At 31.3% G+C, this 17,757-nt stretch overlaps 1 protein-coding gene across 1 annotated transcript; it reads right to left on the bottom strand.

Annotated features, from left to right (window-relative positions):
• Window positions 1-4,189: 4,189 nt before the first annotated feature.
• On the bottom strand, window positions 4,190-13,018 carry LOC133700344 (agamous-like MADS-box protein MADS4). Its single transcript, XM_062123843.1, has 8 exons — window positions 12,834-13,018; window positions 9,901-9,979; window positions 5,565-5,632; window positions 5,309-5,408; window positions 4,973-5,014; window positions 4,849-4,890; window positions 4,483-4,619; window positions 4,190-4,268 (listed from the first exon to the last, which is right to left on the bottom strand). The coding sequence occupies exons 1-8, from the start codon at window positions 13,016-13,018 to the stop codon at window positions 4,190-4,192; spliced, it is 732 nt and encodes a 243-aa protein (XP_061979827.1).
• Window positions 13,019-17,757: the final 4,739 nt, after the last annotated feature.

Raw genomic sequence — 17,757 nt, 5'->3', positions numbered from 1 at the left:
GAATTGAGAATTCCACATTTTGTTGCCCTAACTTAGCCATTCCAGGTCTTCAAGAGTTCGGGCTTTATTTCTTCTTCTGGTTTGTTACTGGATCTGCGTATTACAATTACTGTTATGAAGGCATGATAGAAGAAGCAAGGGTTTTTGGAGACAGAAACAGAAGAATAGGTTTTGTTTTCTTTTACTTTAGTGTTCTGTGTTATTTTTTAGGTTTTGGAAGGAGAGAGAGAGATGGAGACTTACGGCTTGCGTGCGGCTTAAACTGATCTACAACTAATCTGCAACTGATATGGCTGCTGTGAACTTTGAAGAGAGATAGGGATTAGGTTTTCTGCTAAAGCCAAAAACGACGTTGTTTAGCTTATATACGTATATAAAATAGACAGCCGGGTCTCACCCGGGTTTAACCGGGTGGACCGAGTCTCGCGGGTTTCACCGGGCCAATTCCCGAGCGGGTTTTTGCCTCCACCCGGACCGGTTCCAGGCCCGGGTCGGCCGGGTCCCGGGTTAACCCGCCGGGCCGGTCCGGGTTTTAAAACACTGTTGCACAGTATATGTTATCTCTAAATGATGAGTCCAGGATTAATATTGTTTAAAGATTATTATATTTTGTTGTGCATGTTTTTTCAAATAAAAAGCATTTTATATTTTGCACAATATATGTTATCTCTAAATGATGAAATTAAAAATCAATAAAATTTTTATAAAAAAATCAAAGAAAAAATTAAAAATCAAAATAATAGGGATTAAAATAAAGAATTTAATATTTAGTTAATCATTATTAAAAGATAAAATTAAAAACAAAAAAAACTTATACAAAAATAATAAGAATAAAAATTATAAATCAAATGAATAATTATTAAAGTTGAAGTACTAATTATAAATAAGGTCGAGTTGTGTTTGTTAAGGAAGAAGAGGGAAAAAAAAAGGGGCCACTAACAATAAAATGAATCATTACTTGAGACATATATCATACCAACAAAAAAAAAATACACAACGACGCTTCTAATAATATGGTGGAAGGGTATTTTTGGACTCTAGAAAACAACATGTGTCGCCTAAAGTGTGTAATCATCTTTCATTCGTCTTCTAATGTCATGTTGTATAATTGCACTCATATTTTTTTATTTATCCAAACATGAATTATCCCCTAGGATGTTTATATATATATATATATATATAACCTTGAAGTTAATGGTTTTTTTTTTAATTTTTTTACAGTGTTTTATATAAAACCACTGGCTTCAGGTTTGATTTTTATTTATTTTATGGGCATTATAGTTGTTTTATTGTGTATTTTAATTGTTTATTATTTTTTATACCTAGTTAAATATCAAATTGCCCTTAATCGACACTATAATAATAATACCCTTGAAAAAGATATATTTGTCCCCGGTCAATTTAAAAATGACAAATAATCCATGTAAAAAGATTTTAATGCCCCTAAAAGTTAGTGTCAAGCTCATAGTTTTGAAACCCGGCCGACCCGGGGCTGGAACCGTGCCGTGTTTCAGAAAAAATAAGAAAAGTCAAAATTGATTGTAACCCGGCTGACCCTGCGGGTTGACCCGGTGAACCGAAAAAACCTGGTTGCAACCTGTTAACTTTTTTTTTACTAAAATAACATCGTTTTGATTTTTTTAAAAAATAAAAATTACCTTGGACGACCTGATGATCAAGTCAAAACCTAGAATCCGGAGTTTAGACCGAACGAGGTTTAAAAACTATGATTAAGCTTTATGAATGGAGGGGAAGAATCGTCACTATACTATTCCATTCCAATAAACAGTGTTTATAAATTATAAGTGTGCATCTATAGTGATTTCTAGGGAGTTTTAGCTTCTTTTATTCTTTAACAAAAATATTTTTTAATAGGAAAAGATAATAATGATTGTAGGAGATTGCATGTTATTGAACTATAATAGCCTGTATGATTTTACAGTAGATTTTTCTTATTTAATGATTTATGTATACTCTTGAAATTTTTTATTGATTTTTTTAAACATGATCATTTATTTTTTATTCTTTAATTATTGAGAACGGAAGATACAAAATAAAAATGGAGGAATCAGAGTGAGGAATCAAAATGATGTTTTAATTTCAACACCGTTTTTTTAATAATAAAATTGAACATGAAGGAAATTTAAAAATTTTATTGTCTTATTTTTCATATAAAAAGAAATAATGATTAAAAAATAATTAAATTAACGATGATAATAATAAAAAATAATATAAGTAATTTTAGTGATGGTGATAATGAAGAAGTAGAAAAGCATTTTGAGTGGGCTAACTCATTTTCTTGAAAGAATTTTTGAAAATGATTTTCAAAACACATGGAATAAATATCAGACAAATGATTAAAATTCTTTCACTGAAAGCTTTAAAAATATTTTTCGAAAACTAAAAAACAATAAAAACTTGAATGATAGCAAACGGGCCCTAAGTAGTTACATTACGAGTGAGGCCCATAAACATGTTTGGGTTTACGAAGTGAAGCATAATTATTTTGTATAAACCAAGGTGACAAGTCCACTATGATGCCGGTGCTAAGAAAACTTGTCCAGCATAAGCTCCAAACGGGCTTGGGCCGGCCAGGTGTAAGCCGCAAAGTTGCGGGCCTTACACAAGCTTGTCGTAACAATGTGGCTTCCCACAACTTTACTTGGAGAATTAGAATCTATGCAGGGGTGAGCATTATTTAAAATCCTTTGGAAAATAGAAATTTGGGCATTTCTTCGAAATAATATCGGAAAACCCGAATTACCTGTAATATATATATATATATATATATATATATATATATATATATATATATATATAAAAGTAATTTGTTACTAGATTGGAAAAGAAAGAAAATACAGTGAAATAAAAAGAGATTTCGGATTATTTTGAAAAATCATTTTTTTATATTTTTTAAAATATAATTCGGAGAATCAAAAAGTTAATTCGGGCTGGAGAATTTGAAAAAAAAATTCAGAAAAAAAGATTGAATTGACAAATCTTTACCACAGTGCTCACCTCCAAGTAATCCATGCGAGGCTAGAATTTTTCCCTTTTTTTTTTTTTGGATTCACTGTACATTGCTTTACAGCTTGAGTTGCCGGATCTTGAAGTAACATGCGAATCAAGATCTCATAGCAATTGATTGTTGTCCATGTTGAATATTCATTAGTTATCATGGACATCATGTCAATCAATTTCATGAAATAATAATAATAATAATAATAATAATAATAATAATAATTTGAGTTGATGTAATTTCAATCAAAATTGCAAGGCAATCTTAGCCATGAAAATCTAGGTGGTTTGATTGGTTGTGATGGTCTGTCAATCGGTCACCCTCAACAATGACCGACAACGAATGACATGGCTTATGCGAGGGAGATAATTTGATAAACTGATAAACGCTGGTGGCATTGCGGTTATATTGGATTTTGAATTTTTTTAGTTTTAAATTATTATTATTTTTATTTTTTATATCATTTTAATAAATTAATATAAAAAATAAATATTTTTAAAAAATAAAAAATAATACCTCAAAGCATTTCTAAATAAAACTCACTTTTCACAGTACAAAAAAGAGCCCCAAAGTTGCACCAGCCTACCTAGCATCCCATAGTTATAATTAATTAATACGATCCAGGCTCATACAAGTTTTTCTCGCCATGAAGATATGCTAACGATATTCTCCTCCACGAGCCTGCTTTCAAAAATGATCGGACTCTTTCAAAGTCAATATACACCCACAGTCAACGAATACATGTCAGGAATCTTTATCTAACTAGCAATATCCTTCTTCTTAGTTAATTCCAAAGCCCTATTATGTGTTTTTTTTAATCCTTAAACATGACGAGTCACGAAAGGATAGATAGAAACACCTTAAATTTCTTGGTCTTGCATACAAAGGAGAATTATTCTTCATAAAAATAATTATAAAAAAAGAAGAAGAGAGAGAGAGCCTGCAACTGCAGAAAGCAGCAGCACAGTGCTTGCACACGCACACACAAAGCATTACTTGCACTGGTCCTAGGTGCAGTAGAATTATGATAAATGATTGATCCACCTCATAATAACAGACTGTTTCATCAGTAACATACAAGACGCGCAGATTTTCTGAACAATGGGTAATCAACCTTGCTGTTGAGGAAATGCATTCCATGACTGGGAACCGCGCGCGGTAGTCCTCCTATCATGGTAACCAACCTGGCATGTAAGCAGTCATACTTGGGCCAGAAGTGACCACTGTTATAGCACTGTCAGGCTGATACCTGCAATTCAAAATTAAATTGTAGTAAGCCAAATCCTCCTCGTCCTTTTTGTTTTAGCACTGCAAACTGGTTCTACAACATTGAAACGATGGCTTACAGTGATATAACTTATATAAAATAAGCACATTCATTGTTTTTTCCAATGACCATCATGTTATGTATCCGGCTGATAGGTTGTAAAACAGAAAGGATCAGACTAAGAGACCAGACATACCCAATTTGTAATGTTGGTTCGCACTCCAAAGGATGAAAGAATCCATAACCTTGGGGTTGAGCTTGTTGTCGAGAAAAACCCACATCTTCTGCACTTAGATTCAACTGGAGTGAATTTACTTCGTAGCCTTCCATCAACTGCAAAATTAAACATATATACCAACCATCATGTCATCATCATACTCATGCTATTCTTGACAGGGGAGATCAAATGAATTGGACTAATTTATGTTCAATCTATGAAAGTAACTTAATGCTTAGCAGTACTTTCCATTTTCATCTAACACAAACTTCTGACTTAAATTAAATCCAGGGGTTCTTGTTTCTAAACTAACTTCCTTCCACCTAATTTGGAAATGTAACGTACCCTTTCTTTCAGAGACTTATTAGCTGCAGTCAACATGTGTTCCTGCATGTAATGCTGGGGTTAAGTGGAAAGAGCCAGAGAAGAAAATCAATAGACAACAAGGAAGTTTCAGAAGTTTCCGTACCTTATGCTGTAGATCATTGAGCTGATCCAGCATGTACTGGGTCTGTAGAACGGTAAGAGAAATTATAAAGTTGAGATATATACTGCATGCTAATTAGTGTCAAGTGCTATATTACATATAATAATTACTTGTTTGTGTGCAGCCAAGTCAAATATAGCATTCAGGCACTTTTAACTGTAAGTGTCTATGTGTTCTATTCTCAGAATTTTACTTATTAATCAGAACGCTAACTACTGAGTTTGATAACACACACACACACACACACACACACACAAACTCAGTAGTTAGATGTATGCAGGTATCCTTCTATCTTCAAACTATACTCAGATTAAATACCCTTGTTGATCTGATCTGCTTCAATGACATATCAAGCTGTCTTTCAAGTGATTCAAGTTCTTTGCTGCTCAGAGGGCCAAGGTCTTCTCCCAAAAGATTCCTGTGGTGCGACGCCAATGACATATTTAGTGTGTTAGAACTAAATATCAAAATCAGATTTCAGTATTATGTGCGCATAGATAAGGTCACTTTCAAATCAGTATCAGCCTTCTAAGAGTACATTAATTTTAAACACTGTTGCTTCAGGCACTCTCACCGCTGGGTTCTTTGCAGAGCTTCGTAGCGTGCTTTAAGCTTCAGATATTCCTGCTGGCTACTCAGTTCCTGCAGCCACAGCAAGAAAACCCATTTGAGCATGAATGATTCAAAATACCTGCAGATTATGGTAATAAATTTTGCATTACATAGTAATGCAATTGCACTGAACTATCAGTACTTCTTGACGAGGCAGTTGCCAAAATATGTCAACATACTATTGATAATGTTGAGAATATTATCCATGCCATGCTCCAAATTAATATAATACATTAAATTACTAGCTTCCTGAACATCTATATATATATAGTCCATAAATGCCATTTTCAATTTTTTTGACAAGGTTTTTGTTCTCCATTCTCTTGATGGAGACTACCTGTTACTTCTATGATAAAAACCGATCATTTACAACACACGCATATACATATATAATAAATGCAGCATGCTCGAAATATAAGCACGAAGCTTTTCTATTCACTTCTAAAGTAAAAGGTGTTACATTTTTGTTTTAAAAAACATAGTGAATGGGTATATTTGATAACAAATCAAAAGCAGGTTTAATAATAAGTTTAGATATAATATCATTAAATATTTGTTCTCAAATAAGATTATTTTTGTTGATTATGTAAAGTAAAAAAAAATCTGGCAGATCTGCTAATTAAAGATTTACCGAAAAAGCTTGTGTATAATTAATTGAAGAAAATAAGCTTAAAACTTTTAAAAATGAAAAATTGTAAATATGGTAACCCAATCTAGTTTACTAAAAATCTCAAGTTCTAGGTTAAAAAAAAAAAAGTCATATAATATTTTTAGTAGCACTAAAAAATCATTATTTTTCCAACCTATTTATATGAAAAAGATGTCAGCGGCAACATGACAAAGGACGAGTTGTGCTCTTAATGATTTTTATATCTTAATTTATCAAATATAGTGTATAAAAATAATCTTAATAAAAATCATCTATATAAATGATAAATATGGTTGTTTCTTTGAGAATTAAAAATAAATAAATTATCTAAAGTACTCATGAAGTCATGTGTTGTTCATGGACAAAATGAATACAACTGTGAGAACTAAAAGAAATCTTTAAGTAGATAACTGTATAAGTATTATTATCTTAGTTTACATAAAAGGTTGATTGGTTTGTTCATCAAATACCATATGTTCTAGACCTTCTATTTTATGGTATCTTCTAGAACCAGATGCACTTAAGTGAAATGTTGATGGCTTTTCTATTAGGAAACCTGGTCTTGATGGTATAAGTGGGGTTCTTCATTATCATAATGGTCTTGTGATAGGTTTTTTCTCTATTCTTGTGGGAATTAAGGATTCAAATAAGGTTGAATTACTTACTATAATTAAAACTCTTGAATTATCTTCTACACGAGATGATTTTTTTTGGTAGAAATTTCATATTTGAATTTAATTTTGTTTGTGGTAAATTGAATGAATAAGTAATCTATCAGGCATGGATATTTCATGAACCTTTTATTCTAGCATCTAGTTTCTCCTCGCAATTGGACTCTTTATCTTTTTGTCATGTTTCGTGTAAGGCTAATCATATAGCTAATAAATTTGCAAACCATGGTGTGAGAAGAATATGTGACTTCATGGCTTGGATTTGAGAGGAACAAAGTTTGGGATGTTCTTGAGGGCTTATTTTAAACAACAATGGTGTTTTGGGTATCGAGCGTCTTTGTATTTTACATATTTTTTGTATTCATCTTATTAAGGCATTGTTGTGCTTATGCTTATCTAGAAAAAAAAACATGAAATGTTGAATAATTCAAGAAATAAATTTATTATTTAGCTAAGTAAATCCGATACTATTTTAGTAAGGAATGTTAGAAGCCAAAAGCCATCCATCTTAATGTAGTGATGTACTAAATCGTTATGCCTCTATAAATCTTTGAGTCTTTATTATTGGTTAGTTAATTTTTATTTATATGAGATAACTTAAAAAAAAAAAAAAATGGTTAGTAGGCATATTTGAGGCCAAATTAAAGTGTGGTCCCCTTACTTTTGGAGTTAAAATTTTATTAGAAATTATTCTTCAATAAAAGTTTTTTAATATGAAATATTGACATGATTAAAACAAATTATGGATGAATAAGAAATTAATTTATAAAAACTCTTGATAGATATATTTTTATGAAACCTAAAACCTTTTATCTCCAGTTGAAAAAAAAAAATATAAGATATGTAGTTCATATAATGGGAAGTTGAAAAGTTACAAATAAGTTTATGTAAAGTAAGCTTAAGGCTTAAGCCACAAGCATCTGACACCTTAGCACCTAATACTAGATTTAGGTTCGCGTTTACTATAAAATAATTTTTTAGACTAAAAGGAGTTATTTTTTGTTTGTCTATTATAGACTTAGATACGAGTTTGTTATAAAATAGTTTTTTTGCCCATAAAAAATTATTTTTTAACCAAGTCTATGAATAAACAGTTTGAACAAGAACCTTCCACTTTTAAAATTTTTTTATTTTATAAGTAAAAACAAATTATTTTTCAAGCAAAAATTATCAATTGTTTACTTGTTTATGGCAGGTAATAATAGAAAAATGGCAAAAACTAATTATGATAACTACCATAACTAATTATGCATCATTTAGATTCCAAAAATTAGTATAAATAAGGGTTGAATGAGAGATGTTTGCATATATTTCAATAACTCATTTGCCTTATTCTCTTATGTATTCCAGTTTCTTTTATCTCTAGTTTTTGCCCCATTTTTCTCTAACCTATAGCTTAAGTTCTTGAAGTTCTTAACATTTGTTGAGAATTTTGAGTTTTATTTGTTGAGTTCGTGAATTTTGTTTAAAAAAATAACTAAATAAAATGATGTTAAAATCTTAGCTAATATAATTATTGATATTATTATGTTTGCACTGAGAACAACAATAAAATCTTAATGATAAATGATTAATCAATAACAATAATATATTTTTATCTTAATCAAATTTTAAGATCTTTAACTCACGTGTACTCTTTTTTTATATAGTTTAAGTATAATAATTGTTTTGATGTGTTAAGAAGTATGCTAAGATCTTTATTGATTCAAGTGCTACCTTATATATTTATGCTTAATATATGATTTTATTTTGACCTCTAAATCTTCGGACAACAAAGGAATCATGATAAAGTGATTCAAACCCTTATCGATCGACACTAGCATTATAAAATATAAATTAAAAAATAATTAATCAAATCAAATAAAAAGATTAAATCCTAAAAATTAATGAATCATTGAAGTGTGCAAATTCATTTTTGTCTTTATCATCCTTTGCCTCTTCCATAGAAATATATATATAATGATACTTGCTTATCTACGGAAAAAATAGAATTAAATTATTCATGTTAGTGGGTCATGAGTTTGGGTAAAAAATCTGCACTCTAGCATTTTCTAAAGTAAAATAGTGATAGTGATGGACAGCAATAAAAAATAATCATGGCTTGAGAATGGTTTAAAAAATAAAAAAAAATTAAGCATAGTGAAACTAATACGATTTGAAGCCAAAAATACCTTTCCTTGAAATAATTTTCTCCAAATTCTCTAAGATAAAGGACATTTTGCAGCTGCCAAAAAGCGGTTTGCATTCCCTCAATTATAAAAATGGCATTAATCATGAGTACCATGAGAATGTGTTCTAAGGACATGGTATTATACGTAGGTTTTAAAGACCACTGCTAACTGTATCACACTTGGCAAAATCTTCACCAACCAATTACTGTTGGTTACAGTTTGCTATACACTTGCTTCTTGTCACTGCACAGGATTTCACTTCAGTCTTATTAGGCAGTCGCGTCGTTCTTTGTTATTGATGTTTTTAGGAGCCAGGAGCCCAGGATAGCGTTTTAATTTCCTATATATTATTAAAGAGCACCGTAAAGGCCAGTTTGCTTGGAGAAGAACACAAGAAAAGAAAAGCTGCAGCAACAGATTGCAACAGCTAAAGCACAAGTACTGTTATGTGTCACGAAAGATACTATTAACTTAGTTAATTCAACATTGTAAGAGAACAAACACAGTTCAAGAGAATCTAACTGGCTGAAATAAATATGATTGCTGCATAAATATTGGTCATAATCAGCACAAAATAAATAATTTTCCCCCTCAAACATTTTGGTTCTGAAATACATCTCAAGGGCATCATATATCCATACTCTGTGATAATTTTAGGAATTTTTTTCTTCATTGCAATGTTAACTGTCATGCAAACCTGATTGCTTTTATAAAATCACTAAAGTTCAAATTTTGAAGGATTATATTAAGGACCAGCAGAGAGAGAGAAATGCAAAGAAAATTAAAGGAGAAGCTAAATTTAAATACCAAGGCCTCCCTTGCCGACACATTTGGCTCTGGTGCTCCATAGTTGCACTTCTGGTACCTCTCAAGAGTTTTGAGCATGCTGAACCAACAATAGTATCAATCAGTAATTTTTAAATCTTAAAATCTAATCATCGAGATTGAAAATTGTAACAGCATGTAGTGACAGGTATGGGGACAATATATATAGCAAGGGTTTTCTTTTCAGCACAATCCTTTTCAGATAGTGTGAGATTTTCATACTTCTCCTGTTTAAATTAATACCAAAACACATTTACAATTCGTGTTGTTATTAACTCAAGAAATTTCTTTCGACAATGGATACTAATACCAAACGATTCACAACGAGAGAGAGATCCTGTAGTGTAGTTACGACATGGTAATTGACATAAAGTTGGCCAAATATTTTTCTAATGGATTATTTTTTTTTTCCAGTTTAAACGTAATACATGCATGTGAAAAGGTTTGAAACGATCTGAATTGATCATTAAATTTAAAATTTAACAAATTGATTGTGTTTCTCTCTTATTACAGATAGAGCTTTCTTTTCCTAATATTGTTACTAAACTAGATCTATTTGAGTCCTTAAATGTAAAACAATAATTTTTCTTGGCTAGTAAGGTCACCCGAAAGGATACGAAGAGCACCCTCTTCCTAATTAAGAAACTCTTGATTGGAAACAAAAAAACAAAATTTGGATGTTTCTAGATGAAATTTGAAAAATAAATTGGGTTGCGTAGAGGTATGGTCATGTTATTGATGACAGCCGAAATGGGAAGCCAATTTTCAAGCAATTAAGCGGCTAACACAGTATACTGGGAGACAAATGATGATGATTTGAGCAATGAAGTTTAAAAAGAACAACGACTGAGCACGGCTTGATGAAGGATGGTGGTCAAAGATAAGAAATTAAATTGACAGTAGAATTATCCCCACCCCAGATAAAACACTTTTCTTTTCATAATTTGTTTTCCACGAAAGTGTGGTTGCTTTTGCAGTTCTGGAATTTTATTCTATCACGAAAGAAAATAAATACTGCAATTCTAAGCTGAAATTAAAGCTTAATTAAGGCACAGGAGATGGAATCTATCATAACACACACTATAAATTAATTAAGAGATTTTATTTCATCTATTTTTTTGTAATTTTTCTAAAAACAATCAAGCAATAATTCCAAAAAACAAATCTCCTAATTGGTCCAATAATTCAATAGAAGAAAAGTGATTAGCCCTATCTTAATTAAAAGCTTAGTTAATTAAAATTGTTTTGACATAAACAGTCACATCGTACAAAGTACGCACAAAACCCTAGCGTAATCAAGAACATGAAATATAACATTGGACTGGAATTAAGGGTACTGTTAATTGTACAAGAAAAAAAAGGAACTACCTATCAAGAGGAATTAGAACATCCATGGACATTAGATTGATCACCCCTAGGACCCTAAAACTCACTTACGGACTTCGAAAACTCAACATTACTGGTATAACTTCTGATCTGAATGGAAGAGGACAATTCAGAGATCTCTGATCTGTAGATATAAAAAAACCCTAAGATCCTAGCAGCTTTGGAAAGATCAAAACCCTAGATGTCTCCATCAGTTCTTATGATTGAAAAGCCTCTCTCTCCACAGGAACAGAAAGGCGAGAGTTGAAGATCTAATGGAAAGAATGGATGCTCCTATGTGAAAGGACTAATCTGAAGAAAAGAGCGGAGGCAAAATGTCTCATTCTTCTCGATTCATAAAAAAAAAAAAAAAAAAAAGGAGAAAAATCTGCTGCAAAAGGTATGGGGGTAGAGAGCATGAACTATTGAGAACCTGTCTTTTCCATCATGTAATTAATCTTAATCATAACAAAAAAAAATATTCTTGAAATTAACATGTGAAGACTCTGTGAGGTAGTTGGTAAAAAATCTAAAAAATTAAAAATTCATCACACAGAAAAGCAAATAAGACATGGAATGAAAAAATAAAGGTAAATTGAAGAAAAACCCTAAGCTTCATAGATTGCAAGTGAGAGAGAGAGCAGGATCAGCTGACTTGCCAACTTTCTTCAATCAAAACTCAAGAAAATTTTACTTCCTCGGCGAAAACCAAGTTAATTTGGATCTAAAATGAACAACTGAAGGCCAAATTAACCTCAAAAAGGTTAAATGAAAAGGGCCAACACTCTCAAAGATTATTAACAAAGAAAATGAGAGAAGAAAGAAGAAAGAAGAGAAGATTGTCTCTGAACTCGTGTAATAACGGTGCTATGTTGGATCCTGAAGAGAAAATGAAAGGAAAAGAGTGATAAAAAAGAAAAAAGATGCATTAAAACTCTTAGCTTGTTAAATTAAGAAGAAAACTCAAAATTGCATAGCTTGGTGGGCTTTGAACAGTTTGAAAAGCAATGGATCATCCGAATTTCACTTTCCAAGAAGAAAAATGAACTTACTAATGGAAAATTCAGATAGTAAGCCAAGAGGGAAAAGAGAAGGGGAAAGGGCAAAAGACTTCGGGAAAAAAAACGAGAGTGATAGAGTTGAGTCAATATAACAGTTGAAGAGATATTTATCTCTCTTTTTTATTGTTTTCCAGTTGCAGATCTAACATCAATACCACCACAAACACACTCTACCTGCTATAAACGCCGAGACATTCACAGAAACGGAAACAAAAAGAAACCAACTTTTGTTTCCATCTCTCTCTTTTCAATTCTCAAAACAAAAGCTTAAAAAACCCAACTCTGGAAACAGAAAAAATCAACTTCCCAAGCCCTGAAAATCTAAAGAAGGTTTCAAAACAAGAAACAAAAAGGGGGTCAAAGAAAAACTGATCAAATCGATCTAGCTAGCTGAGAGAGTGAAGGAAGCTGAGAGAGGTAAAAGAGAGAAGCTTTCCTCTTTTTTTGTGTGTGTCGACGTGTACAAAAATTGGTTTGTTTTGGTGATACCTTGAACTACTGCAGAACTCGTACAGCTTTCCTCTATTGGAGAAGATGATGAGAGCAATCTCTGCATCACAAAGAACGGAAAGCTCATAGGCTTTCTTCAAAAGTCCATTCCTTCTCTTTGCAAATGTTACTTGCCTGTTGATCTTGTTCTCAATTCTCTTCAACTCAACCCTACCTCTCCCCATAATTTCTCCTTTCTTTCTTTCCTTCAAAAAAATCTTTCTTTTATTTTAGCACTCAAGTCAACAAATCCCAACAATTCTCCACACACAGAAGAAGGCTTCTCTTCTCCTCTCTCTCTCTCTCTCACCCCTTCCCCAATCACCAACACTTTTATTAGTATCACTTAATCTATGTTCACCCTTGTTAGAAATCTCACTAACACAATTAATCAACAAAAGAAAGAGTAACCCATCCCTCGAAATTTTTAAGAATTACTCTATTATTATTGAGAAATTAACACTAGTTAGTAAGAATAATATATAGCAGTAGAAAAGGGGTTCCCAGTAATTAAGAATGACACTGACAGCCTCTATTTTATTTTATTTTCAAAAAGCAACTGTTTGATAACGCGGTAAAAGATATTTTTGTGAGAGTATTTTTTTAATAAAAAATATATTAAAAAATATCTTTTAAAATTTTTTAATTTTTTATATCAGTACTAAAAAAATATTAATTTAATATGTTTTAAAATAAAAACAATTGATAAAACAGAATGGCTTCACGAAACAAATCATAAATCTACGAAGGTGTACTGTTCCTAGCTACAGGGGCTTTAAATTGTGTGGTGAACTTGGGAGAATGGATGGACGGTGGAGAACAAGTCAGATTGGAGAAAGGAAGTGTACTTGAAAAAGAGAGAAGATCGGGGCATTGGAGGAATCAATGTAAAGGAGGAAGGGTAAGTTCCACGTGTCGAACGATAAAGTGAAAAGGGCTTCTGATTATCCACCTGACTATTTCGGATTTGGGCAATCAGGTGACTTAACCTTAAAATGTTTTATTCCTAGTTTCTTTTCTTTTACCATGATGCCCTTGCTTTCACTGTTGGGTTTTGGGTTTTGGCCAAGGGCTGTTTGGTTGTTTTTCCGCGGAATTAAAGGGCCGAGATGGGGCAAAAACAAGATTGTCAAAATCGCTAGATTTTACAAGTAAATATATATTTATTTTAAAAAATAAAAAATTAATAAAACTCACGGACTAAAATTAAAATCGGTAATCTCGTGATTTTAATACTAATTTTACATTTTCATTGGAAATAAAATTCAAGGAGTACTCTTCAATCTTCACCTTCCACGACAACCGCTCCACTAGCCTTGACCGATTGTTTTCCACTGCCACAACAACAACACGCACGGTGACTCCGTCACAATCCCAATAGACTCGATCATTCATCTACTCCTTATCGACGAACCAAACTTTATTTTCATCTCTCACGACACCACGATCATCATTATCGATGATAGAGCAACCTGAGATCCACAAGCTATCATCTCCTCCACAGCCTAAGGATTTATACGCACCACCAGCAACAACATCCTTTAAAAAAATAAAGGGAGGAAAGTTGGTAAACTCTTTGGTCCAGGTCTCTGGACACAGCAACCCCAATTTGGATATGGATTATGTTGATGTCATTTATTTTCATCAGTACGAGGATTTTATTTTTTTTTCTTTTTGGTTAATTGACATCCCTTTGTCTGGCTTATGGGCTTATTTGTGTTTGAATGCATTGGATCATTTCCTCTCTTTTTTTTAGGTTTCAGAACGGATCGATTATGTGGATGTGACATAGATTATTGTTGTTTCTGGTGTTAGTGTTTGCTTAATTTCTCTTATTAACTAGTGAAATAAGTCAATATGGATAGTTGTGTTGTTTGTTTCATGGAATTTGTGTTGTTTCTATACCATGACTTTTCTATAAGCTTATTGTTCAAGACTATGGGATTATTTTGGTGTCTTTTTCCTGTAAAGGGAAATTTTTTCTTGATAGGTTAGGTTTCGGGGTTTTTTATGCTCTTTATTTATGTTTAATATGAAATTTTTCTTTTATTTTGATCGGCATTAGTTTTTGCTATTGCTTTATTGAGTAGAATTTGTATTCTACATTACTTATGATTTTATAATTTATTTTTACAATTCAAGTTTACTTTAGTTGAACTCAACTCTTTTTAACTCCATAATTATTAAACTCAATTGGATTGATGCACAAGGTCCAAAACATAACATAGATTGGATAAGTTTATGAGACATTGATTTAAGTTAATTTAAAAATTTTATTTTTAAAATTTAAAATAATATCATTTAAAATTTATTTTTAAAAAATCAAACAGAATTTTAATCTAGAAAATAAAATCAATTTCTAATAAAAAATTTTTACATCCAACCATAGTCATTGGATCAACCAGCAAAGTTGGGTTCATAACAATGCTTTTCATACCCTCTTTTATTCCTTTCAAGTTATAAGAAGGGATAGTGAATTAATTTCCTGCTGATTATTCAATTTTTCCCATTATACATTTATCTATCTATATATATACAGATTATTTATATTTATATTTATATTTTGACCCAACATGCTAATTAATCTCAATGAAGTCAAGTATTGATTGATTGAAATCCTTTCACATTACTATTAATTACATGACTTGTTATGCTAGTCAACCTAATTACATGAAAAAAAAATAATCATTATCTAAAAATAAAAACAAACACCGTATTGATCAAAATAATAAGTTGACAGAATTTTATTGCAGATTTAATCAATGTTAATTCTAAAAGTGTGGTTAATTTGAGCTTCATATTTTAATATGGTAATTGAACCTTTGAATAAAGAGATAGTCAACAATTTGCTACTAAACTTCTCGTCCATGTACAATTATTTCTTAACTAAACACTATTAAAAAATAATATAAATCATATATTAGGATCTCATTTAACAGTTTAAGTTATTGGGTTAAGATGATTTTTTGACAAGGTATCAGAGCTTTGATGACCAAGTGGTCACGAGTTTGAATTTCACCACCCCTATTTATTTGATAAAAATTAAGCACAAGGTAATTTGAGTCTATGCAAGTTTCAAGCTCAAAGGGCTTTCAGTTGAGGGGGTGAATTAGAGAATAATATAAATCATATCTTTGAACCTCACTTAACAATTTTAGCTATTGAGTTGAGATGGTTCTTTGATAGTTGAAATGGTTCTTTAACAAACACGTCAGTTTATCTCATGAATAGGAAGAGTAATTGATCTCATACCTTAGATTACACTCATTGCTCTTGGTGTCTTCAACTTTTTGTTTTCTTGGTTAGGCTTACTGATCATATGATGAAGCCACGGTTTCCAAAACTGCCCGACGTCCATGGCTATCTGACCAGATCACCGTCGTGATTCCTATTCCGACCAGTTTTGAACATCATCAACGACTCTCATCGTGGACCTCCTGTTGTTTTAAAACAAAGAACAAGAGGGTGCTAAATAAATTGGTCAGCAGTACTGTCGCCGCTTATAAGAAATTCGCATTGCTCGATCTTCACCAGATCTTTTTTAATATGTTAAGCATGACAATTATGCTAGGCAAAAACCCATGCTAGCTTTACCATTTAAGCTTAAACATTTCTTCTCATGCTTGATTCACAACTAGTATATATTGTTTAAATCTTCAAGTACTTACGAGTTTAATGAGTTGACTTGAGTTTTTTTTTTAATTTTTTTAATTTATAATTTTTTTTTAATTTCATCTTTTAAAATTATTTTGATTGAAAATTAGATTTTATAATTTATTTTGGTTTGCTGTTTATGAGATTATATCGGTCTCATGATTCAAGTAGTGGGTTTGGCAAGTTAATAAAGTTAATTCAATTTTTTTTTATCTTTTTTGAATTGATATTTTTTTTATCTTTCAGGATTGATTATGAATTAGTCTTCATGATTTATTTTAGTTTGCTTCCTATAAGGTTATTCTGGTCTTATAACTCAGGTCACGTGTTTTGTTATTTAATCTGGGTAGACTCGGGTCATTTTATTATGTTCTATTTTTTTTGTTCGAATCTTTAACAATGAGTTTATTGAAAATTAAATTTTATAATTTATTTTGATTTTTAAAAAAAAAATTATCACAATCTATAATCTCATATCTTAGGTTTTTGAGTTAAAAACGAGCTCATCATCGATAAGTTTTATTGTGTGTCCATGTCTAATCAAAATGTATGGTTTAATTTGGAAAAAAGAAGAAGAAAATCCATAATTCAATCCTGATAAGCTCAATTCATATAATGAAATTATGAGAGGTAAACTTAATCAATTCTATAATTAATAAAGCTCCAATTTTCATCTGATCATTATTATTATTATTAATATTATTATTATTAAAGGCAACAATACAACAGAACACACTGTAAATCACAGAGGACCTTACAAATATTGCAATTGAGCAGCTAATTTCATCTATAAGAGATCCTAAGTTTGTCCAAAATGTATATGTGTATATACAACCACCTTATATTCCTGGAAAAAAATTGACGATTCTTTTCTTCTTTGTCTGAGCTAGCTGTTGTGGGACAAATTCCAGTTATTTGTTTTCCATTAATTATTGTTATTAATTTATGGTCTTTCACCTATCAAGTTCATTAGTTACAGTGAGTGAATTATAGTTGCAATTTATTTTTCAACCGACTCGAGTCCTTTAATATATTTTAGAGAGATTGTTGAAAAATATAACTAGCTAGTACTATAATTAAGTTGTTTTCTTAAAAAAAAATTAATAGCAGCATGTATAATTTTTGTAATTTACCTCCTATCTGATATTACTTGCATTCATCGGGGGGGAAAACAACCACCACTACCACCGTATTCAAGATTTACAAGGAGAAAAATTCTGATAAAAGTTTCCGTCGATCATCAAGAGAGCTGATGACAAAAACAAAGCCC

Source organism: Populus nigra, chromosome 8 (assembly GCF_951802175.1).
Source record: "Populus nigra chromosome 8, ddPopNigr1.1, whole genome shotgun sequence".
Taxonomy (NCBI): Eukaryota; Viridiplantae; Streptophyta; class Magnoliopsida; order Malpighiales; family Salicaceae; genus Populus; species Populus nigra.
The sequence above is the reverse complement of the archived record's forward strand: the minus strand, read 5'-3'. Positions and strand labels throughout refer to the sequence as shown.

What these genes read in the sequence shown, in the direction of transcription:
- LOC133700344 (XM_062123843.1), bottom strand. Translation starts at nt 13,018, where the DNA reads ATGGGGAGAGGTAGGGTTGAGTTGAAGAGAATTGAGAACAAGATCAAC. An exon ending in TGTCGGCAAGGGAGGCCTTG is followed by an intron (nt 5,633 to 9,900) that starts GTATTTAAATTT and finishes CTGTGGCTGCAG; the next exon opens with GAACTGAGTAGCCAGCAGGA. An exon ending in AGCAGATCAGATCAACAAGG is followed by an intron (nt 5,015 to 5,308) that starts GTATTTAATCTG and finishes ACCGTTCTACAG; the next exon opens with ACCCAGTACATGCTGGATCA.